Raw genomic sequence first — 23,608 nt, forward strand, 5'->3', positions numbered from 1 at the left:
GGGGGGCCGAGGGTGGGGGGTGGGGGGGCAGATGGGTGAAACAGGTGAAGGGGACTGAGGGTACACTTGTGCTGGACACAGGGGATCATGTGTAAAACTGCTGAATCACTACACCGTCCATCTGAACTAATGTTAACGCTGTGTGTTCACTACGCTGCAATTAAACACAAGGACAAACAACGGAGACAACTAAAAATGTTGTAGGTAATTTTGAGGCCTTGGAATTAATACTTCTGAAGTGAACTGAAGAAACCAGGATAAAAATTTTTATATAAAATATGTCTTCACACCGATAACATCATAACTAGGAGTTACTGCACCTCCATATTATCAGCATTTATAATATTACAAAGGGCGAATGGGTGGTTTTTATTTCCTTACACTTTGTAAAACACTTGGAATAAACAGAAACATGAATTCATTCTTTGACCAGCAAAAAAGTAGTGTGCTTGTTCCTTTTAAACATAATTTTATAAAACGTAGAACATGATACCAAAGGGAAAATACCTTTTTTAAGATTATTTTCAGGGACAGGGAAAGAGAGAGTGCGAGTGCATGAGCAGGGGAGGGCCAGACGGGGAGAGGGGACCCTGGGCAGGCCCTGCGCTGTCAGCACAGCCCGACGAGGGGACTGCGACTCATGAACCGTGGATCACGACCTGAGCCAAAGCCAAGAGTCAGAAGCTTAACCGACTGAGCCCCCCAGGCGCCCCTCAAAGGGAGAAAAGTTTTTAATATTCCCCACCCTCCTCCACCTCGTCCACACATTTACCCAGGCAGAAACCAGGCCGCCGCGTTTGGTTTTCCCTGCTTACTCTCCACGTCCCATCAACTGCCAAGCGCTACCTCCCAATTCTCTGTCCAGTGGCCCCAGCCACGCACGGCCTAGGAAGGTGGCCTCCCCGCGCAAGTGCTCAGGTCTGCCCCCTCCCAGGTCTACACTGAGAGGCTCCGTGGCCTGCGACTCCTTCTCCATTCGGCAGGCCTCCTGACAGCCACACGGGCCCTGGCTTGGCCCTCCGTCCCCCTCCCCTGGTTGAGTCCACTGGTGACACGGCAAAGCCACCCCTACATAGGACAGCAACACCATTCGGGCGAACACTAAAGGCCAACGCACAGCAAGCTCTCCAAAGAGGGAGGGAAGCGGGGCCTGCCTCGGGGTGAGCAGGTTTAGGGGGTGAGCTGATGGACTCTGTCCCTCTGGAAGACCGCGTGTGCAGGACCGAGGCAAAGCTACACCAGCCCGCCTCCGCAGGTACCTCTGAGATGTGCCAAGTGGCAACGCAAGAACAACACACCTCTGAAACAACCGCCTGCCGGTCCAGACCCCTCTCAGATCCCAGAACCCAAAAGGCTACGGCCACCGAGAAGGGAAGCCGAGCACAGGAAACAGGCACCATGTCTCTCCGGCACGTGGCTATGGCCTCATCCCACCTGACTGAGCAGCCATGAGAATCCTCCCCAGACGCACATCTGACCACATCGCTCCCCTGCTTAGCGCCTGTCCACGACCANTCTAGGGCTCAGCCATGTGGGTGACTTTCTCCCTGACGTCTGCACACCGTTCCCTCTACTTCCAAGCTCTCTCTCGCGCTCTGCACCCACGCTCCCCACCCTGTGGACGTCACCACCCCCAGGTCTCTCCCGGGAAGTGCGCCCCGGGCAGGCTCCTGAGCCCCCGCGCCCCGAGCGCCCTCCCTCCTCCCCCTACAGCGGTCCTCCCCTGGCCTGCCTCTCTTCCCTCCCCGCCCGCGGACTGCTTCACGGAAGGGGCAGCGCTCCACACGCCGTGTGAGGCTGCCGACGTCGTGATGGGGCCTGACGCACAGCGGATGCAATGACAAACATGCCCCCCGGATGCACGAAGACACGGGAGGGATGGTGTCAGGAACACAGATGCAGCAGCTGGGCGGCCCGGGGAGAGGGAACGAAGGACAACTCAGACAAGTCTGCTGCTGGAACGGCCTCTGTCTCACTAACAACCAAGCGCTTTCAACAACTTGCCGGCTTTCCAAAGCCACAGGAAGTCGACATCCGCCAGCGCACTTTTTGGGGGAAATACACACACCATTCAGCTACTTCAAAAGAACCACGGTTGGTCTGAAGAAGTCTCCCAGACGGAGGCTGCCAGCAGTTACAGGCTTCACGTCCCTCAAGTCTTGCTCCGGAACAGTCCTCACTCCTCCCCTCCCCCCCAAATCTCAGAAAGGGAGCTGTTTGCCGGCCGTAGCAGGAGTGAGTGCCAGCTGTGTACCATGCTGTCTTCTGCTCAGGAGACCCTCTTTCCCCACGCGTCTTTCTCACTGTCATCTGAAAGGTACAGCGAGGGAAGCTTCCGTCACGCGCAAGAGAAGAATCCCTAAAGGAAGAACAAAGCCGGGCTGGCTATGTGCCAGCCCCGAGCAGGCCCGCCTGGGACCGGCTGCACAGGCCTAACTTGTTGGTACGAGAAAGGACGACACGACTTAAGAGCACAGGCTGCTGGTTGAGAACCAGGTCACCTGATCGCTAATGGCTTAAAGCTCAGGATTCCGAAATACTTGGAAACAAATCCGAATGTAAATCTGAAGAGCAAAGACCACCTCCTAATGTCTCCTTTAACAGGACATGAAGCAGCAGTTTCCCACGAAACAGCGGGGAAGCATTCTTTCCAGGGCTCCACGGAGCGAGTGAAGCCACCAGTTCATTTGCGCAGCCGCAGACAGACCCGAAGGCCCTCGGGACCTCCCGTTTAAAAATAAACTACCTGTGCTTGGCCTAGTTTTACCGTAATTCTTGCTGTGCCACTTACCGGAATGTAATAGATGCCCATCTTGGGGGTTTCACTGGCCGTAAGGAGCATTCCTAAAAATAAGCACAATGAGAAGAGTAAACACACGGGGAAAAGAAAGGTGCCCTTTTCCATCTGTTTCACGCTTGGAACGGGTGCTCCGGGTGCCCGGAAGACAGTGCGTGGAGGAAGCCGCACCCGGGTGCCAGGTCCTCCGAGACGGGGCGCCTGAAGCACCATGGAGTTCTTCACAACGTCCCCGGCTGCAGGCTGCGGCTGTACTAGCCAAGGAGACAGGCATGCCCATCATCAGTGCTCAGGCCAACAGGAAGTCTGCCGTCACCTTTCAAAGGACAGTTTTAAGCTTCGGGCACACGGACAGAACGTACTTCTGGAACACTAGTTACAAAAATAAACTGAAGAAATTAAGAACAAAGGCTTCTTTCTGTTCATCAGGAATCCAAGAAGCAAGGCAACACATCTGCCGCAAAATGGATGCCACGCAAAGCAGTTCCCAAGGTTTGCGTGTAACCTCACACCTGAGCGGAAAACCGAGTGTGTGACTCAAGGGGAAGGCCGTGCGTGGCCACACCAGGAGAGACCTACACACGATCCCACACCCTGACTCTCCCCCAAGAACCCCGCCGCCGGGGGACCTGGACAGCCTCAACCAACAGAGGGCTTAGTGATTTAGTCTTCTCAGGATCCGTATTTGAGAAAGCAGAACAGAGGATGGGCACACCTCCTGGCATCCCACGACGGCACCCCGCTCTGCCGGCACGGGACCAGGGAGACCATGTTCCCCGTCTTGTTCTCTGGCCGCTGCCACCTGCAGCCCACTCCTCCCCACAAGCCTCCTGAGGCGGCTCCGGCGCTCACAGCCCCTTCCAGAACGACGCCCTTCAGCACAGCTGGAACCAGCAACTGTGTGGGGAGTTCCTCACAAGCTGGTAAGCACCTTCACAGATACTATCTTGGTGAACGCGCAACAAATCTCTGAAGTAAGAAACAACGGCATCCTTATTTTATGGATCAAAAGAAAAACAAGTTCAAAGGGATTGAGTGCGCTGTCACAAGCCAGAGACTCTTCGAGCCAAACCTTCTCCTATGCCCTTTAGACACGGGGAAAGAAGCTGTTCTGGGGACTGAGGAGACAGATGACAACCAGAAAGAAGGTTCTTGCCAAAGGTACTCCCTCAGCCTGGCTTCTCTGGCCTGGCTCTGAACAGGGATCATTCAACAGGGTGCCTTCCGCAAGGAGACACAATCACGCCTGCCCAACCACAGGCAGGGCTCTCATCCCATTACCCTGAAGAGCCCAGACTGGACACAGCGGACTGTTTTCCTCAATGGATCGGGATCTCACTCGGCCACATACGGACAATGATGCAAGCTGACCTACTACCAAACTAAAGCACGGAAGGTCAGGAGGAAAACCAGTTATGAATGAGAAAAACAGGCAACCTCGGCCAGGCCCAAGGACAAGAAGGGAAAAAAAAAATCAAAATAGTGGAAAAAAGTTCAGCAGAAACGAAGACGATCCCAGGCAAGAGAGGAGAACTGTATTTCCAGATAACAGCGGAGCCTCACAAAGTTAGATAACTGCCCAAGGTCACCGCATCGCTGGGAAGGAGTAGCTGAGAGTCGGCTGACTCCAGAGCCCGGGGAGCGCAGAACTCTAAAACCACAATACCAACTAAGATAAAACAAAGACTCCCTGCGTGGGAAAGTAACAAGAATTTCAAAAGTGCAAATGTCAACACCATAGAGCAACAGGAAAACTGTTAACGTCATGTCAACTGGAAGGCAAAAGACGTGCGTGCGTTTGACGTGAGGATGATGACAGAACACACGAATGTGAGGTTAACACAAGAACTTCTCTCGTGTGAGTCATTAACGGTGCTTGTGAAGAGACTGTGGCCTTACGATTTCTCCTTTAAGTTTCCTTTACAGTGATGCTCCTGAACAACGATAACATCAATTAACATTGTTTAACATTGATTCGTTTTTGAGAGACAGAGACAGAACAGGAGTGGGGGAGGGGCAAAGAGGGAGAAGACACAGAATCGGAACCAGGTTCCAGGCTGTGAGCTGTCAGCACAGAGCCCAATGAAGGGCTCGAACTCAACAAGCTGCGAGATCATGCCCTGGGCCGAAGTCGGACACTTAACCGACTGAGCCACCTAGGTGCCCCGACATCAATTTTAAAAGAGAAGGAAACGCTCAAGAGCACCTAGAGTCAAAAGAGCACACATCCAGTCTGAAGCAGCACCGTAGAGCGAGGTGTCGGGTGTCCCGAGGGGCCCAACACGCAGCTGAGGCAGGAGAAGGGGGTGACTCAGTGGCACCCTCCCGGAAGCGTGCACATACGGACTCTCACGCGAATGTGCTGCAGGGGCTAAGGAACGCACTGAAGCCCAGAGTTCAAAACCAGAGAGAATGCTGTCTGCTGGGGCCACTCACTACGCCCCCAGGCCCACCCCGCCAACCGGCCCCTGGCCAGGCGGTGTGTGCAGGGCCAGGAAGGAAGAATTCGGAAAGCCACACTGACATGGCACCGCAGTGAGCCGGCCACGTGTGACCCCTTTGCTGTGACGTGTCTCTACCACGTTTCACAAAAGTATCCGTCTGTAATGGATCAGATATTTACAGACAAAGGAAGACAAAATCTCAGACCTTCAGAAACACTGACTCAGAAACCACGGCAGCGGCCGGTGCCTTGAACAGCTCGGGCAGACGCGCTGTGAGGACGGAACCGGGTCAGGGAGGAAAGGCCGGGCCGCTCCTCCCTGAGTGCCCCACTGCCGACCTCACTACAGAGCTTGGGGTGTCACTGCGTGGGGCACCGAGGACACATGCAGGTGACTCGCAATGCTCTTTCCCGTGTCGGGAGAGGACACTTGGCACAGAGGGAAGCCACGTCGCACGGGGCAGGGCAGGCGGTCTCCAGGGCCCTGGACGGCAGCTGAGGACACGGGACGGGGATTTACGGGGCCACCCAGCCTGGGTTCGGGCTCCCTGAGTCCACAGCCCATCTTCTTCTGTCTGTGCCGGTGGTGCAAATGCGGCGGCCCCGGTCCCCGGAGGTGGCGGGGCTCAGACATCGGGCACCCCACGGGCGCCGCACTGTCACGGAGCCGACCCGCAGGGCAGGTGTCCGCCGCGGCGACGTGGAGGCGGCGGAGTGAGCAGTCAGGGCAGGAACAAAGCAGGAGCCAGGAAGGCGGGACCGTTTCTCAATATTCTGAGCAATCTTTGTTTTAGAAAAACATTACAAAACGGGAGTTGTGATTCGGCTTTAATTACTTCAAAATGAGTAAGTGAGAGGAGAAAGCAAGAGGGACGACTGAGCTTTCCTAAAACATGATTAAGCGCCCGATGATTAAGCCCACGGCCTCCAGAGCGGTGCTGAAGGGAAGGGGAGCGGGGCCGGGGCGGCAGGGCCACGCGTGACTCAGGCCCGCTCACGGGCAACCCCGCGGCGTCGGCCCGGGCCCTGGTCCCACTGGGTCTGCGAAGCCCTGGAAACAAACCATTTGGCTACTTTTTGTGTTTGATTTGGTTCTGACATGTCGTTCGACAGCGACATCCTGCTCAAAGCCGTCACACTCACAACGTTCATCTCTCAGAAAGCGTACTTTGCAATGAGGAGACCCGGCGGTGACCTTAACCCAGGGACCGCGGTGCCCCTCATGGGCCCTGGATGCCTACGGGGGGGGGTGACACGGAGGACCCAGCACCCCTCTGGCCCACAGTATTTCACCTGCAGTGTGTCACAGTCACAGGCTGGGGGCGCAAGGTCTGTGACACTACATGAACCAGCCACGCAAATCCAGGGGGAAGGGCGGTCCACGAGACTACCGCCCAGAGCCTGGAGAAAAAGCAAAAAAAAGAAAAAACGGGGGGGGGGAGGGGGACACAACTGCCAAGGACTGAAAGACACTAAAGACTCTGCCCCGACTACAGCCTGGCTCCGAACGGCATCTGGGGGACGCCTGGGGAAACGCGAGAACGGGCTGCACAGGAGGCAGCCCTGGGGACCGAGAGTCATTAGAGGGGCGGGCATCCTCAGCCTCCCAGAGGAGTGCCCCGCTCTCATGTGACGGACGCCGCAGGCCCCGCGCGGACTCGCACGCGACCCTCGGTGCCCCGCGCTGTGACCGATCCCTGGTCTGGGCCAGAGCCGGGCACCAGAGCTGTCATGCAAGACTCACCTGTGATTTCACATCTTCTACCAGGCAGATTTAAAAACAGTATTTTTAAAAACAGATAATATGAACTTTAATGTATCTTATTAACCCAGTATGTCTTAAATATTTTCGTTTCAGTATGTAACTAACGTAAAAATTAAAGATCTATTTCATGTGATTTTTTTACCTCTACAAGGTCTCTGAAACCTGGTGAGTAGTTCACACTCAGCACACCCCAGTTCAGGTGGCTCCCGCTGCCAGGTCTCAAGGGCCACGCGTGGCCATGCGGCTTCCGTCTCTCAGCACTCGCTGCCCCTTCCAACTCTCAGCCCTCTGGGGCGCCTGGGAGGCTCAGTCGGTTAAGCGTCTGACTTTGGCTCAGGTCATGATGTCACGCTTCATGAGTTCGAGCCCCACGTCGGGCCCTCTTCTGTCAGCACAGAGCCCACTTCTGATCCTCTGTCTCCCTCTCACCCTGCTCCTCCCTGACTCTCCCGCTCTCTCAAAAATAATAAACATTTAAAGAATTTTCCTCTCACCCCTCATCCCAGCTAAACCTGCTCACCACCTTGTTCCAACCTCATCCCAGCTGACTTACTCCTCCTCCAATGCAGCGCACACCCGTTTCAGGGCATCGGATGCTCTCTTACTGGGACCCCAGCACCCTCGTCTGCAATTATTGTTGAACTCCTCCGACCCGGGCCTCACCCCCACCTCCGCAACAGAATCTTCTCAGCGGCCACAGACACACAGCCTGTCACACCGATGCAGCCGGGGAGGGCATGGGCTCCAGCTTCCCACCCAGGCCCTGCCCTGCACCAGCCGCCCCACTGACTCCGGCCCAGGTACCCAACTGTCCTCACCTCCTAAGACGTAAGACAGACAGACAAGCGAAAAGAAAGAGACGTGTGTGCCATTAACTACACAGGGTTCTGGAAAGATCAAACGGTACGTGGGGATCGAGGAGCCCAGAAGCACAGGAGCCTTTAAGAACTTGCTCCTTCCCTCCTGCCTCAGCCTCCGTCGCCCTCCACCTTGCCGAGCGGTGGCCACTGGACCACTTGTGCCTTTGCTTGTGCTCTGCTTCAACATCCGTCCCTTCTTTTCCTGGCAAGTTCCTCAGCTGGCCCTTCCTTCTCCACATTCCCCACCTGCACGCACACGGGGCCGGCCCTGCACGCTTCCCCATGGTGATGGCAGCACTCGCGCTTCTGGAAGAAGCTCTGATGAACAGCCTGCACGCGGTGTAACCGCACTTCCTACCGCGCACCTGACCTGGCTCCCGCCGCAAGGCGCAGGGTCAGGCCGGGCCTCACGCGCACCGGGGAAGCAGCTTCTGGGCCCTCCGCCTGGGGACTCTCGGTACGCCTGGGACCCGGTCAAGGAATCTGTCATTTTAAAGAGCCCCCCAGGTGATACTGACAGCTCCCAAGTTTGAGACCCTCTGCCAGACACTATCACTGTCCAATCGCCTCCTAACGTTCAGATGTTCCAAGAAGACAACACCCTCTCTAAACCCGCTCTGTCTCGTGTTCCCCATCAGCTCAGGGCACCCTTCCTACCAACTGCTGGTTCAAAACCCATGTACCTTTTAGAGGACAGACAGAATCGTCTTCTGAAAGCACAAGCTGGCCAGGTCCTGACTACGGGCCGAGCCCAGAGGACTCAGCACAGCACCCCGGCCGCCTCCACCCTGGCTCCGCGGACCACCAGGGCTCCGGCACATCAGGCGCCATCGCTCTCCCGCACAAGTGCCACAGACAGGACCCCACGGCCCCCACCACAGCCTATCCTGCCTGCCGGTCTCACACTGTCCCCTCACATGGGGGCCTCAGCTTGCCGCCCCACCCAGTAAGTCTCACTCATCACTCCAAACACACACGAACAGACATCTCCTGGCATCTCCCCTCCCTAGTTTCTCTGGCCGAAGCTCTCTCTCTAACACGCTGTCGGGGTGCCGTCTGCACTGACACAACAGATTTCTCCTGCTTTGCCTTGTATCTGTCCGTCAAAATTAGCTGTGTCTGTCTGTCCTTAGAATGCAACACTGCTTGAGAGTGGGAACTATTCTCATTTTCGTTCCTGCTCCCAAATTCTTCACAGATTTGTCTCAAGCGTATTGTAAAACCCTGAGAGTCGCGATGCACTTTGCACAACAGTACACAAGACCGAAGCTCCCAGAGCCCGTGGCCTCCCGGGCCATGTGGGTTACCAGGCAACCCTAGCCGTCTTTAGCTCCCAAACCTCAATTTCCACACGCGATTACTAATCACACAAAAGGGCACCGAGCACACTAAAATAGCATCTCACCTGCCACCTACCTCTACATTGTTACGTTTCTACTAATAGCCACTGGCTAAGGGCTGAGTCACGGAGAGCGCCATTTTCTGAATCACCCACACCACTTCCTGCTCTGGATTCTTCCAGTAAATATAACACCCAAGAACACTCCTGACCAAGCCAAACCCCGTCTTCACAAATGAAATGTGTTTAAAACCCAGTAAAGCACAACTCAGCCTCACCTCACTGAATGACTGACCACCACATGCCGCATACCTGAGTTAGGATAGAGACAGACGTCATTAAGGTCATGTTCTGGTTCCAACGAGGTAAATATCTTTCCCTAAAAGAACAGGCAAAAAAGGAGTGATTAAAACAGTGAAAGGAAGACAACTTTCGGCAATGCCGAGGAAGGAGAATAAACCGGAGCTATGACATAACCGTGTGGCTGTGTGTAAAGAACTGGTACCGTGGCCGTGGTACTGCGTAAAGAAATAAAGTCACCTGATGGAGAGGACAGAACTTAAGTTTAAAATACGGTAGGGAGCTCCTTTTATCCATGTGTCAAGTGCTTTCACTTTAGAGATGAAGAAACTCATGTCTATGGGGGAAAAGTGACTTAACCAAGGAAATAAATACAGTTCTGTGGATAATGTTTTCATCGCGGCAACAGGTACAGTTTAAAATAAAGTTGTGCACGAACTCAGAAAAATTCTCATAATCTGGGAGATCCACCCCACCTGAACTCGTACAAGAGACCAAAGGCTGGGCGGGGGTCGTGGCAGGACGGAGACGCTGCCACATGTACGTCGTGAGCCCTGAGCAGGACAGAGTACAACAGTGGGGATAAAGTAATGTGCAAAATGAAATCCTCCAAGTACGTAACGAGTCAGTTACATGGGAAAGGCGAACACACTTTTATTTGCAAAGGGGGAGAGGGGAGGAATGTGCTAGATTTTAAAAAATTAAGAGAGGAAAAGAGAAATAAAAGACAGGAGTTACGACGGGACCGGGAAGAGGTGATGAGAAAAGAAATGAGGGAAGCAAGTCAAGCAAAACCAAGTAATCTGGGTGTTGGTCAAAAGGGCGGATTTAGTCATAACGACGCCGCCAAAACACAACTTCTTGCAGCGGCGGCGGCAGGATCATTTCAAGCCCGGGTGTTGAAAATGTCTGCCAGCTCTTGCATTTATGAACTCATCGCCAGAAGCTCCCACGATAAAGGAGAGGGTACAGTTAAGGCACGGGGTGGGTGGGGTGGGGAAGGACAGCTCCTGCACACTCGATGAAAAGCTGTAGCCAAATTCTAATTTGAGACAGAATGAGGAAGGTCAATACTTTGGGAATTGAGCAAATGAAAAGTGCACACAAAAGCTATGGTCCAAGCAGCCAGGAATCCGGGATGTAGTTGTGGGGGGAGGAGGCTGCTCGTGGGCCCCTGGGAATGACCGGTGCCTGCCCTCAGGCACTAACGCCACGGCCACTGGACCCTGCACCCCCTTCACCTCAAAAATGAGTTAAAAAATCAAATGGGGGGGCACCTGGGTGGCTCAGTCGGTTGAGCATCCGACTTCAGCTCAGGTCTGATCTCACTGTTTGTGAGTTCGAGCCCCGCATCAGGCTCTGTGCTGACGGCTCAGAGCCTGGAGCCTGCTTCAGATTCTGTGTCTCCCTCTCTCTCTCTCAAAAATAAATAAACACTAAAAAAAATTTTTAATCAAATGGAAGTAACACTTTCTAACTCGACACAGACATTTGTAACTAATACAAAGAACTCTTAGAAGCAATTGCTATGCTCAGTGAATTTTTTCCCATTTTGTAGACGAGCTAACTTTTCACTATTTTCTCAAAATACTTAAAGTTTTAAAATGAAAGACGAAAAGCATAGGCAGATGAAAACCAGAAATACAGGCTTTTGTTACTTTTACTTTTTAGATGCTACTCGGAATTGAGGGGAAAGAACAATAAATGTTTTTAAGAAAATACTGCTTTTTAAAAAAACACTCTAAGGAATTACTATAAAGGGGTCATTCCCAAAAGCCAATTCTTTGAGACAGGTTTTAAAAGGTATGAAATTGAGATACATAATAACACTGACACCGAAAGGTAATTAGTAGCTCATAAAAACTCTCCCGAGGCTGTGAGGCAGCCTTGGATCTAGAAGGTTCTCACGGAGCAATGTTTTTTAAAACATGATTTACTCTCTACCCAAGCGAACGCGTAAAAAGGCATGCCAGTTCTAGCAAACCAGGAGACTTCGTAGCAGGAAGAAGGCAGTCTTGACTACTTTACTAAACAGGAATATTATCTGTACCGAAGTACGTGTCTCCCAACTATGCTGCCGAACGGGAGCCAGCATCTCCTTCTCAAGGGCTCACATAACTCAAAAGAGGCAACAGAAAGAAAAGGAACTTTAGAAAAATACACTAATAAGCAATTTCAACAGAAAAGTACGTACTGAGTTCTTGTTCCACATTTTGATGATCCGTGAGTCTGCAGACAAAATCAAATCTAACGAATCCTGGAAATGAACGGACTTGATGGGCAGCCCGTACTGGTGATCCTTCACCAGCAATGGCTTATCCGAGCGAAGATCATACAATAAAACCTAAAAAGAAAACAAGTTATTTCTGTTTAAACAAACTAAATATATTTATCTTAAAAAATAACTTTGAAAACTCTGGATGATGGCTACCATTTGTTTCATTGCCTTTTGATGAGCACAGTGAACACTCTTATTCAGGCCACAAAGATTTTAAAGTTGGACAGCAAAAAATACTCTAGAAAAATCTCTTAAATTACCCTCAAGAGTGCATGGTTCTATGAATGTGGCCGGAGAGTCAGTTTTTGGCACACTGAGATGGAGAACTACTGAGCTGTACTCAGAAAGGAGAAAAAAAGAAAATTCCTAAGAATCTGTGCCGTTTGTGAACCAAACCAAGTATATATCCTGAGGGCTACTATGTACCAGGCACTGTCACCGCAAGTGACAGAAATCACAAAAGGCTTAATGACGATGGCCCTGGTGGGTGAGCGACAGACAGTGGTGGCAGGCAGGTCTCTTCTGGGCCCTGTCACTGGAGGCCAGAGGCCTGGGAAGGCTGGCTCTCAGCCCCCGGTGACGGGTCCCCTGCAGCCCAGGACGGCAGAGTTTAGCTCCACTGGGAGGAGGGTCTCAGACCTGCTCCCGAGAACAAACTTACGAGTGTGTGAATCTTGCCTTCAAGTAAAGGGAAGAAAGAAAAGATGAAATGAACCCTCCGTAGCTGCTCCAGCCATACGTGTCACACTAACTCCGCTAAGGTTACTGCGTGGGGTGTGGTCCGTGGTGCTCGGTGAAAAAAAGCTTCCTTGTACAAATCAGTTTTGGAAATACCTGTTAAACACATTTCTTGTCTAGAGGAACCTCAGAGCCTTCAATATATATTTAAATGCACTGTGAGCCTCTAAGAGCGGGAGTCTGGCAGAATTCTAAACTTTGTAGACCACAGAATTCTATTCCACACACTCTGGAAAATGTTCTAAACCATGGTCAAGAGAATGCCGGAGGCGCACCCACACTATAGCTCTGGCTCAAGAGCCTCTCAGACCAACCGTGAAGGCCAGAGTCAGGATTTCTCAAGGTACTAAAATACAGCGTTCTAGGGGCGCCTGGGTGGCTCAGTCAGTTAAGCGTTTGACTTCGGCTCAGGGCATGATCCCACAGTTCATGGGGTCAAGCCCCGGGTCGGGCTCTGAGCCTGCTTCGAATTCTGTGTCTCCCTCTCTCTCTGCTCCTCCCCTGGTTCATGCTCTGTCTCCCTGTCAAAAATAAACAAACATTAAAAAAAATTTTTTTAAATAAATAAAATACAGTACGCTGGAGTACCCTCTCCACTCTGGCCAAAACACGGATGCCTCATTTTCTGTTCCCACGGTGAGCAGATTATTTCCCACAACACATATGTGTCTCTGAGATACCAACATTAAGAATGAAGTTCTCAATTTAAATATATTTACCTGCCCTGTGGATGTGCCAACTGCCATGGTCAAGGCTCCATTAAATTTCAAAGCAGAGATTGTTGGTAAACTGTTTATCCTGAAAGGCAAAATATTCACGTTCCATGCATACGTGGTGAAAGCTCCCAACGACCTCTAGGAGCGCGTTGTCAGTGTGGGAGCGCATTGTCAGCGTGGCGTCCTGCGTGCTGCTTTACTTACTAGAACTGTCTGGACTCCTAACAGAATCTTGTCATGTTCTTCAGGTGGGCACAAGGTTCAGGTCAGGAGTGAGAACAGCTCCCCCCTGTATCCTTCTTGCTGGGCATTGCTGCTAAACCTCAAAGCCACTAAGTTTGCACATTTATTTTATAACCAACTTCTTCAACTCTCATGTTAGGTTCTGACGATTTCCAGGGGATTCTAACTGGGTTTCTCAGGCAGACAGTCACAGTGTCTGCAAATAAGGACAGCCCGTCCTCCTGTCCAATAACTATGCGTACTTCATTCTCTTTATCGTACCGGCTCCACCTTCCAGAACCCCACCTCTGTCAGATAATAGAGGTGACAGCTTATAACGCTTGCACAGAAAATCATGAAGCTGAACACACACAGATTAACAACTAAAATCTCCTGAAACTGAAGCGGCAAGCAAAACTACCCATGACACTGTGATACACATCCAGATTTTTCCCTAGGACTCCACGTGCGTGCTCATCACTGTTTTTATCAAAATGTGATAAAACTCTGTAGGCAACAGCATGATTTGCTCTTCCACTTAGCAGTACATTTGGAACACGTTCCCCTAGAAATAAATGTACTTTTGCAACAGAATTGTTAAACGCTTACGTACGCCATTGCTCAATATTTCCCCATCTGTAGAATAAATACAGTAACAGTACCTACGTCAAAGGTTATCACTGTGATAAGTTAGTATCTCTGAAGAACTAAGGACACGAGCTGGCAAACAAAGGCTGTTAGCTATTATTTCCACCATGCTGTATTTAATCAATACTCTGAGGCTATTTCTAACTTTTCAGTATTATCAGAATGGGATGGACACCGTAGGCAACGGTGGGCGGGAGGCGATGCGCTCTGTACAGCAGGCCGACCTTCACTCCGATGTTACCTTTCTGTCGGGCAATTTGGAAATGGGTACAAAAGCGTTAAAAACACATATGCGTGCTAGTTAGCCCAGAAATCCAGGCTCTCAATGTGTTCCTTCAGGAATTAACATAGAACTACAGGTGGATGTATAATAGTGAAAAACTATAAGCATCTTTCATGCACAAGAGTACTCTGGCTACTTAAATCACACCTGCCTGTGTGTAGGCAGAGGGCACTGTTACTTTCTTTTGTGTATTTCTGAAACTGTTTAGTATCTTTTTATGCTAAGTATAAATCGGTTTTATAAAGTAGTTTTTTAAAATAAAATCACCATCACGATAACTAAAAAAAAATGCCCACCTCCAAGGACAAGCGGGCCACTAAAACGTATGTGAGTCGATATTCTATTAATTAAAAGAGAATATTTCTGAAGAGCACAGTAAAGATTATCTTTTCATATCCCTTCCTTAAGTTTTCTGTTACTTCTATAGCAGTCATAAATCTAAAGTAAAATAACCTTAAGACATAATCATAGTACAAAGAACGCTTGCCTGTTTCCTCAAATGATTGTCCTACAACGACAGAGCTTGTAGTAGAACCCAAGTCTCTCAATTTTAATTCAAAGACAAGTTAACGTTTATGAGTAAGAGAAAATTAACTGTTCCACTTCCTAGGGAGTCACTTACAGCTGACTCCCTGCTTTCTAAAAATAAGCAGGTATTGGATTCGTTTTCTTTCATACCAATATAATGAAATGTTGAGAAGCATTTTCTACTGGTTTATTCTATTGACAAATGCGGAATTTCAGAGTAATTCAGTAATCTGTGCATTCATGTTTACAGATTTTCAGTATATGTGTTATATTTCACAAAAATGTCTAATTCTAAGAACAAAAAAAAATATAAAATGAGTGAATTTTCCACTTCAAAGTTGCTTACTATACTCCATATTGTGATTAATGAAGTTGTTCGTTAGTACTACTTTAATAAAACTCAGTAAGAGGGCAAAGATTTCCTATACTCCCTTTAAGTGTCATGATTAACAGATGAAAAAAAATTAACTTATTCTTTACTTATACTGAGAAAAATACATATTAGAAAAAGATGTCTTTCCATTTCAGTGATTTTTAACTTGTCTCCAAGTCAAGGATGTTTTACATAAGTGGATTTATCAAAAGAGAGAACTATATAGGGGCGCCTAGGTGGCTCAGTTAAACGTCTGACTTCAGCACTTCAGCTCAGGTCATGATCTCAAGGTTTGTGAGTTCGAGCCCCACGTTAGCTCTGTGCTGACAGCTCAGAGCCTGGAGCCTGCTTCAGATTCTGTGTCTCCCTTTCTCTCTGCTCCTCCCCTGCTCATGCTCTATGTCTGTCTCTCAGTAATAAATAAACATTAAAAAAAAAAAAAAAAGAATCTGACCAAGAGAGTGTAAGACTGCATATTAACATGAACTGCTCAGAAAAATGTCTGAAAATGTATGTATCAAACAGTAACCTTTCTGGTGAGTGAAGGAAAGACAGGGGGCCTGTAGTTCTTACCTAATTCAGGCATTTAGGAGTTGTCATCCCCCAACTTTGTTACTTTTCTGACTGTTATAAATGTAGAAATTGGCAAACAGGGACAAGAAGATACCAGAAACACTTGCCTCCCTCCAAGATAGAGTTCAAAGTACGTTCCTTTCAGCTCACTGACTGGAGCAGCGAAGCCCTGGTTCTATCAGGAGACCTTACAGAACTGGAGGTACAAATTCCTGCAGTGCATCTATTCTGATGCCAATCCACAGCAGCTAACATAAAAGACATTCTACATGGCACCTTAGGAAGGAATCCTGTCTGGCTTTCTCACTTAGTGAACTTCTCCAAGAAAAGGATTTTTGCATAAAAGTCATAAAACTACAACCTCAGACATTAAGTCTGAAGAATTTCATCCTTTGGCAATTGACTTTAACCCAGTATTGACATGTGTGTTTCAGTCTTAAGCACGTGGATATTTAAGCAGTACAGTAATTCCCACTTACTCTGAATCTGCCGTGACGCTGCTCAGCGCGCAGTCCAGCAGACCTACCCGACCGCGGGTTCTTGGGTCCCAGCACTCCACGTGACCCTGAACACACCCAAAATGGTCATTTTATACAACAGCTACTGCCAGGTATTTTTAGACAAATACCGAAACAGGATTTATTAACACTGATGGTCTCATGGGAGATAAGAATTTAACTTTTCTAATACTGTCAAATTTTTTACCATGAGCTAAATTTGTTTTAGAAGGAGGGAAAGAAGGTAGGTAGGTAGGTAGATGACTGGTTAAGAAAAGAAGGCCATGAGGCACCTGGGTGGCTCAGCTGGTTAAACATCTGACTTCAGCTCAGGTCATGATCTCACGGTTGGTGGGTTCGAGCCCTGCGTGGGGCTCTGGGCTGACAGCTCAGAGCCTGGGGCCTGCTTTGGATTTTGTGTATCCCCCTCTCTCTGACCCTCCCCTGCTCACGCTGCCTCCCTTTCTCAGAAATAAATAAAACATTTAAAAAAAGAAAAGAAAAGAAGTCCAAAATGCAATGCATGATCCTTGATTGGACCTTGGTTTGGTGGGAGGGTGGCGTGGGGCAGGGCTGTAAAAGACACTTTGGTATATAACTGGGAATATTTAAATATTGTATCAACATTAAATATTTAAAATGTAATATTGTATCAATGTTAAATTTCTTAAGGATGATAACAGTAATATGATTTTCTAGAAGAAAATCCTTGGGTTTTTTTGTTTTTGTTTCAAATGTTTTCTTTTGAGAGAGAGAACGTGCATGCGTGAGAAGGGGAGGGGCAGAGAGAGGGGGAGACAGAGGATGTGAAGCAGGCTCTGCACTGGGACTCAAGCCCACGACTGTGAGATCATGACTTAAGCCGAAACCGAGTCAGACGCTTACCCAACTGAGCCACCCAGGCACTCCAAAGTCTTTGTTTTTAAGAAAAACGTTTCACAAGTATTTAGGGCTAAAATACCATGTCTGCAACTTATTTCCAAATGGTTCAAAAAACATGTTTCATATAACACACATACACATTTTAATAGCAAAAGAAAGCAAAATGTGTAAAATGTAAATAAGTGATTAGTGAACTGTTTTCAATTTTACAGAAAGTGAAGTTTACAGATTTTCAGAATTTTAAAAAAATAAAAGGCAAAAAACTAAGCAAATACAGCAAATAAAGCAAAACATGAAAAAACAAAATAAGAACTGTAAGCAACAGAGTAAGGGAGCAAGTGGCATAATCCACTGAAGAGGAATACTATGTAATCACTGAAAAGAATGACTTACACGTGCATATACTAGAAATACGCCCACAATCTGTTAGGTAAAAAAAGTTTAAAGAAAATAGTATGGGGGAGGGGTGCGCTTGGGTGGTTCAATCAGTTACGTGTCCAGCTCTTGATTTCAGCTCAGGTCATAACCTCAGGGCTGTGGGATCGAGCCCCCTGTTGGGCTTCACGCTCAGCATGGATTCTCTCTCCCTCTGTTTCATAAACAAATAGTAGGATCCCACTGTCTTTTTAAAAAGAATGTCTGTACCAACACAGAAAATCCTGAGACAGGACACACATTGAATTATTAACAGTGTTCAGGAAGTGTGAGGAAACAGGACTGGGGGAGGGTGGAAGGGAACTATGCTTCTCACTTTTTACTCTTCTCTGTTGTTCAATTTTATAAGATTAAAAAATATATACACAAAGGCTTTTTAAAAACTGTTTACTATAAAAACCACTTTAAGGGGCGCCTGGGTGGCTTAGTCGGTTAAGCGTCTGACTTTCGCTTAGGTCATGATCTCGCGGTTCGTGGGTTCGGGCCCCGCGTCGGGCTCTGTGCTGACTGCCAGCTCAGAGCCTGGAGCCTGTTTCAGTCTGTGACTCCCTCTCTCTCTGACCCTCCCCTGCTCATGCTGTCTCTCTCTCTCTCTCCTAGAAATAAAAACATTAAAAATAAATAAATAAATAAAAATAAAAACCACCTTAAAAAGAGACCTCAAATATACTTAGAAGGCTTGACCTCCTGACTCATTTAGTATTGTTACAAATGTGTCCATCACAAAGATAAATAAGGAAATCCTAGAAATTGCGCAATTCCATACGGTCTGCTGTTGCCTTCTTAAAATGGATTATTGGACTTTATGGACATAAAAAAAGTCACATTTCAAAAACAAAAAAATAGGCATGCAAATTCCAGAGTAAATACAATTTTTTTTCAACCGTAATGTTCTTCTGTGACCTAAATTTGAATATTCCTGTTGCTGAAGCCTGCACTCATATGTACTCCAAAAAGCACGAAACCAAGCCCGTCCTGTTTGATTCTGACAATAATAAGTAATAATGCCTGTCACAGACAAAATAAAAATCCAACATAGCGTATCAAAATTCACATAAAAGTGACTTTGTAAGTCTGTCTGACTATGGGTATCAAATATCAAGCCCCCGGTAATCCAGGAATTTTAGGAACCCCAGCCTTTAGGCGAGAGGGGGTCTAGTCTCCCCCCCAGGGATGGTCTTAAAAAGCAGCTGATGAGGTAGTAGCCTGCCCAATTTATACCTTCTCTTCCAGAGCACTTATCTGTAAGGCTTAAACTGCTCTATAAAAACTCTATTTAAAACTACTTTTCCTAAGAAAATGTTTTAAAACGTCCCCTTGGTAATCTCAAGAAAAGTACTTACCAAGAGAATGCTTAACTGGCCTGATTTAGGTATAGGAGCATTCTATTCAACACAGTTTTATAGAATTTCATTAATCAACTCTGTGTCCCATTTCAAATCCTGATCTCTTACCATAAAAATAATTTGAGTAGAGGGGTGCCTGGACGGTTCATTCTGGGTGTCTTGACTCTTGATTTAGGCTCAGGTCATGATTTCACAGTTTGTGACTGAGCCCCAGGTCAGGCTCTGCGCTGATGGAGCATACTTGGGATTCTCTCCCTCCCTGTTCATGCCCCTCCCCAGCCTGCACACAGCTGGCTCGCTCTCTCTTGAAATAAACAAACTTAAAAAAATAATAACTTGAGAAGAGACTTAAATTTCATCTATACAGGATGGGTTTAATGAACTCTAGTACATTCCAACAATGGAATCCTACGCATCAGTTTTTAAAAATTAGTTTAGCATTATAAGTAATTACAAGTACCAATGTATAAAGATGCACATTATATATACCATTAGATTAAAAAAAGCAAATGAAGAACTACAGTATATAATTTCATCTTTGCAAAAAACTTCAGAAAAACATCTAACAGGTATGTATATCTGCATATACCTAGGAAAACACATTAAAGAATTAACTCGGGCAGATCTTTTTTTACTAGGAGTATTCACTGTAATTAAAAATGCAAATCTAGGAAAATTCTTGACAAGTATGGAGAACATGGATTCAGAAGTACTGTGGTTTAAAAGGAATATGTTGGGGCACCTGGGTGGCTCAGTCGGTTAAGCGTCTGACTTAGGCTCAGGTCATGATCTTACGGTTTGTGGGTTCGAGCCCCGCATTGGGCTCTGTGCTGACAGCTCAGCGCCTGGAGCCTGCTTCGGATTCTGTGTCTCCCTCTCTTTCTGCCCCTCCCCTGCTCATGCTGCCTCTAAGAAATAATAAAACATTAAAAAAAATTTTAAAGGAAAGCGTTGTGTGCTTATGGAAGGCCATGACACAGGACACACAATCCCGACCCCGACACGTCTGCAGCGCAGGACGCTGGCGTGCGGGGTGCGCAGCGCTCAGCAGCACCTCCATGAAGCTAGCAAGGTAACATTACCTCCAGTCCGTCGCGGAGCAAACTGAGCCTCAGGGAAATAATTTGGTCGTAAAACTAGTAAGTAGCAGAGAGCTGGGACTCAGGGATAGAGTGGCCCCCGGTTCAGAACAAGACTGCTGCCGGCCCCGGGGAGTCGGCGATGCTCGTGTGGCTCCTGACGGCCAACGTGAAAGGCAGACCAGACGCACGAGGNGACTTACCCCCACTGCACCTCAGCTGTCCTGTCTGTAAAATGGGAGATACTAATAGCACCTACTGTAAAACGGTTATAAGTTTAAAATGAGTTAATATGTACAAAAAGCTGAATAATATGGGGCACAGAGAAAGCCTTTTCACTCTTATCACTGTTATTGTTACTCAATAATATTATTAAGACAAATTTATTCTTATGGCTTTCTCTTTGATAAAAACAAAAAAGCAGACTGTAATGTATGATAAAAGGAAAACTTGAAAAAACCATAGATGTCTGCCAGCAAAAACATACAAAATAAAATTTGGAAAACGAAATGCCAAGTTAATTCACAATGTCTCCTCAAGAGAGAATATCACAGAATAAAATCATGAGAATTTAAAGAACCCTGCAGAAAATAATAAACCAGACTCGCGGTGAGTTATAAAATTTTCTACTGTGTTAAAAAAAATTTAAGTTTAAAGAAACCACCAGGTCTTGTAGTGAATTTTATGTTGAAGAAAAACTGAAACTCTTTAACGAAGTTGCCCAGAGCTCTGCTTCAGTGCGACAAGCCAAGAATGTGAGCGTCGGGCTCCCCCTCCTGGCCGAGAGAAGCACGCGTATTCTGGCCACGAAATACTCACGCAGCGTCCGTCTGCAGAGGGTTCAAGTACCGTCCTTGTTCTAAGTTTAACCTGTACACTTCAGAGCTGCAAAGTAATGAACAAAGTTAGGAATCTGGTAAACTGCAACAAACTTTGCTTCCGGTAAATATGAACTTTAGAAACATATATATTTGCTTATAAGCCATACTTCTCTCTGTAAAACACCAAAACGTACGTTAAACCTAAAAAATAATCACCTTATTTGTGAGTTTGTTCATGTATAAAAGTGATTTAAACAACTCACGTGCCAAGGAAATATTATGAAATTATTACGAAGAATATTATTTAAGAGTAACACAGAGAACACAGGACTCAAAGTGGATCTATAGGTATATATAAGACTAGAAGGAAACAGAGCAAAACACTATTAGGGAGACATGATTATGGGGGTTTTTTACTTTATGCATTTTAAAATATTCCCCCAATTTTCTAAAATGATGCATATCATTTTTATAATCCTATGGAAGGTGGCAATAAAAATGAAGATTTAAAATGTCACACAATGGGGTCACATAACCGACTTCACCACCACAAAGACCCTATTAGGTGCCCAAGTTGCTCCAGATTCAGAGCAGCACGCTAATAAAAGTCAGTTCCTCAATGAGCGGGTACTTTCGAACTATACCCTTTGAAGGATCAGGTCTCATCCTTCTTTTAATCCCTCTCCTCGACTTGAAGGACGGAAATCAGAGGTGGAAAGGAGAAAGCAGAGGTGATCGATCGGACCCGATACCTTGCGCCAACAAAATACAAGTCACAGGACGGATAGTGGTAGGAGAAATCTCTTCCGAACTTTGGTATTCTGGTTTTGTAGTAAAAACCGGATTGTGAGTGAAATTCGATGTATCTATCATTATGTAAAAAAACAATCTGAAAGTGAAAGGAGAAAATCAGTTTGCTGAGGTTTCAAGGAAAAGCATCTACGTCACCGTCACTAGAACGGACAAAGCACGAGACACTCTGCTCTCTCCCAGCCCCTCTGTAAATGAGCACATACATACGCGCGACTCTCCATGGTGACCAAGGACTGGAACTAAGAACCAGACCTGTCCCTGCCTTCTGAATGCCTTCCTGCACCCAAGACAGCTCTTCCGGCCTTTCCACGGACACTGAGAACAAATGCCCTTCCTGAATCCGGCCCCAGCACTTTAGAGTGTAGAGCACTGCTCAGCAACTTCAATGAGTAATTTCCTATTTTATTGAAGAACAAGGTTTAATAATCTCACAATTACCACACAGGGTTTGATAAACTCCCGTATCAATTTAATGTTAATGTATTACAAAGGTATCTTAAAAAACCTGCAGGTGGTATTTGAAAGCAAACTCATCAACACCTAGGCAAAATTCGTTATAAAGTGGCATGTCCCCGACACGTGACCAATGACCACCACAGGCACAAGAACAGACTGCACTCCAGTCTCCGGAACTGGGGACAATATGTAAAGCCACAGCAGCACAGAAAATTCAATTTTCCTTCCAGATGACAACAGACATCATTAAAATTTTATTTTACCTTTAAAAATTTATTATTTTAAATTGAATAAGGGACTCTGCTGACAGCTTTGTAACTACCGAAAACGCCCTAAGGGTTAACGACAGACTAATGGAACCAAAAAGAGAAAAAGAAAAAAATATATATATATGCTGTGTTTTGAGCCATCTCAGAACTGTTCCACAGCCACCCATTTGCATTGTTAAGAAAGTTAAGCCTACAGCAACGCTATTTTACTTTTCACATAGGAAAGCAACTTGGCAAATAACACTAGTTTAAGTGCAAAAATTAAAATCACAAATCTACCATTTACCATGGTCTAGAAAAGATGGCCACTACTAATTCTTGACAGTCCAGATGAAGTTCCATATGCGATTCAGGAAACTTATTTTGATATTAGACTGGTCAAAGGCTCTCGCTATCACTGTTGTTTTAAAAGCTATTCTATATGTCACACATGTGTGAAACTAAAAATATATCTGTAGAAAGTAATAAGCTTTATTTTACCACACAGCCATTTTTAATGTAACAATGGGATCATCATAAAAATACTCATCATGACTTCTTGAGTATAGCCAGTAACCCATACTATGAAGCGTACCTTTGAATAGTCATCAGATAAAGTTTCAAAGGTGACAACTGAAAAACAAGAAACAGTAAGAAAAATTACAATTACTAATCCACATTCCCCATAAAAATGCAAAGTTGGGGCAAAGATTTCAGCTCAACACAAACATTATATATACAAATACAGGTTTTTCCCTTTTTTGTCCTTCCATAAAACAAGAAGGCAGCTGCCACATTATACTGACACCAAAACACCAAATGGAAAATTAAAAGCTTTATAATTTCTCAGCACAGATCAACCAGATTTTCTGCAGAACTGAGGCTAATTAAATAAATTCTCAAAACGTAGCGACTTCCAAATCCTGCCAGTTTTTCTGAGATGCCCAAAACAGACATAAAAGAACATTCAAAAATTATTTCTTTAAAAAAGAGAACAGCAGCTTTTTACTCACTCACTCGCTAAACATAAAGAGTGAAAACAGTGGTTATTCGCAGCAGGTGGCGTTTGTACGGTTTTTAAAAGGGAAAGGGTAAAACAAGTTGAAGAATACTTAGCCCATCACCTGCTCTTCCCTCGACCCCAAACGGCAGCAGCCCGATAAGTATA

At 46.9% G+C, this 23,608-nt stretch overlaps 1 protein-coding gene across 1 annotated transcript in view; it reads right to left on the reverse strand.

Annotated features, from left to right (window-relative positions):
• The window catches only part of NOL10 (nucleolar protein 10), an 81,296-nt gene that overhangs the window by 48,261 nt on the left and 9,427 nt on the right, over positions 1 to 23,608 (reverse strand). Inside the window, exons 5-12 of the mRNA XM_077751004.1 lie at positions 23,036 to 23,073; positions 21,676 to 21,812; positions 20,922 to 20,987; positions 16,343 to 16,444; positions 13,240 to 13,318; positions 11,699 to 11,848; positions 9,517 to 9,583; positions 2,792 to 2,844 (exon numbers count right to left, since the gene is read on the reverse strand). Of these exons, the coding sequence (XP_077607130.1) occupies positions 2,792 to 2,844; positions 9,517 to 9,583; positions 11,699 to 11,848; positions 13,240 to 13,318; positions 16,343 to 16,444; positions 20,922 to 20,987; positions 21,676 to 21,812; positions 23,036 to 23,073 (692 nt within the window). The remainder of the gene's footprint in view (positions 1 to 2,791; positions 2,845 to 9,516; positions 9,584 to 11,698; positions 11,849 to 13,239; positions 13,319 to 16,342; positions 16,445 to 20,921; positions 20,988 to 21,675; positions 21,813 to 23,035; positions 23,074 to 23,608) is intronic.

This window comes from Crocuta crocuta, unplaced genomic scaffold, assembly GCF_008692635.1.
Source record: "Crocuta crocuta isolate KB4526 unplaced genomic scaffold, BGI_CrCroc_1.0 scaffold129, whole genome shotgun sequence".
In the NCBI taxonomy this organism is placed as follows: Eukaryota; Metazoa; Chordata; class Mammalia; order Carnivora; family Hyaenidae; genus Crocuta; species Crocuta crocuta.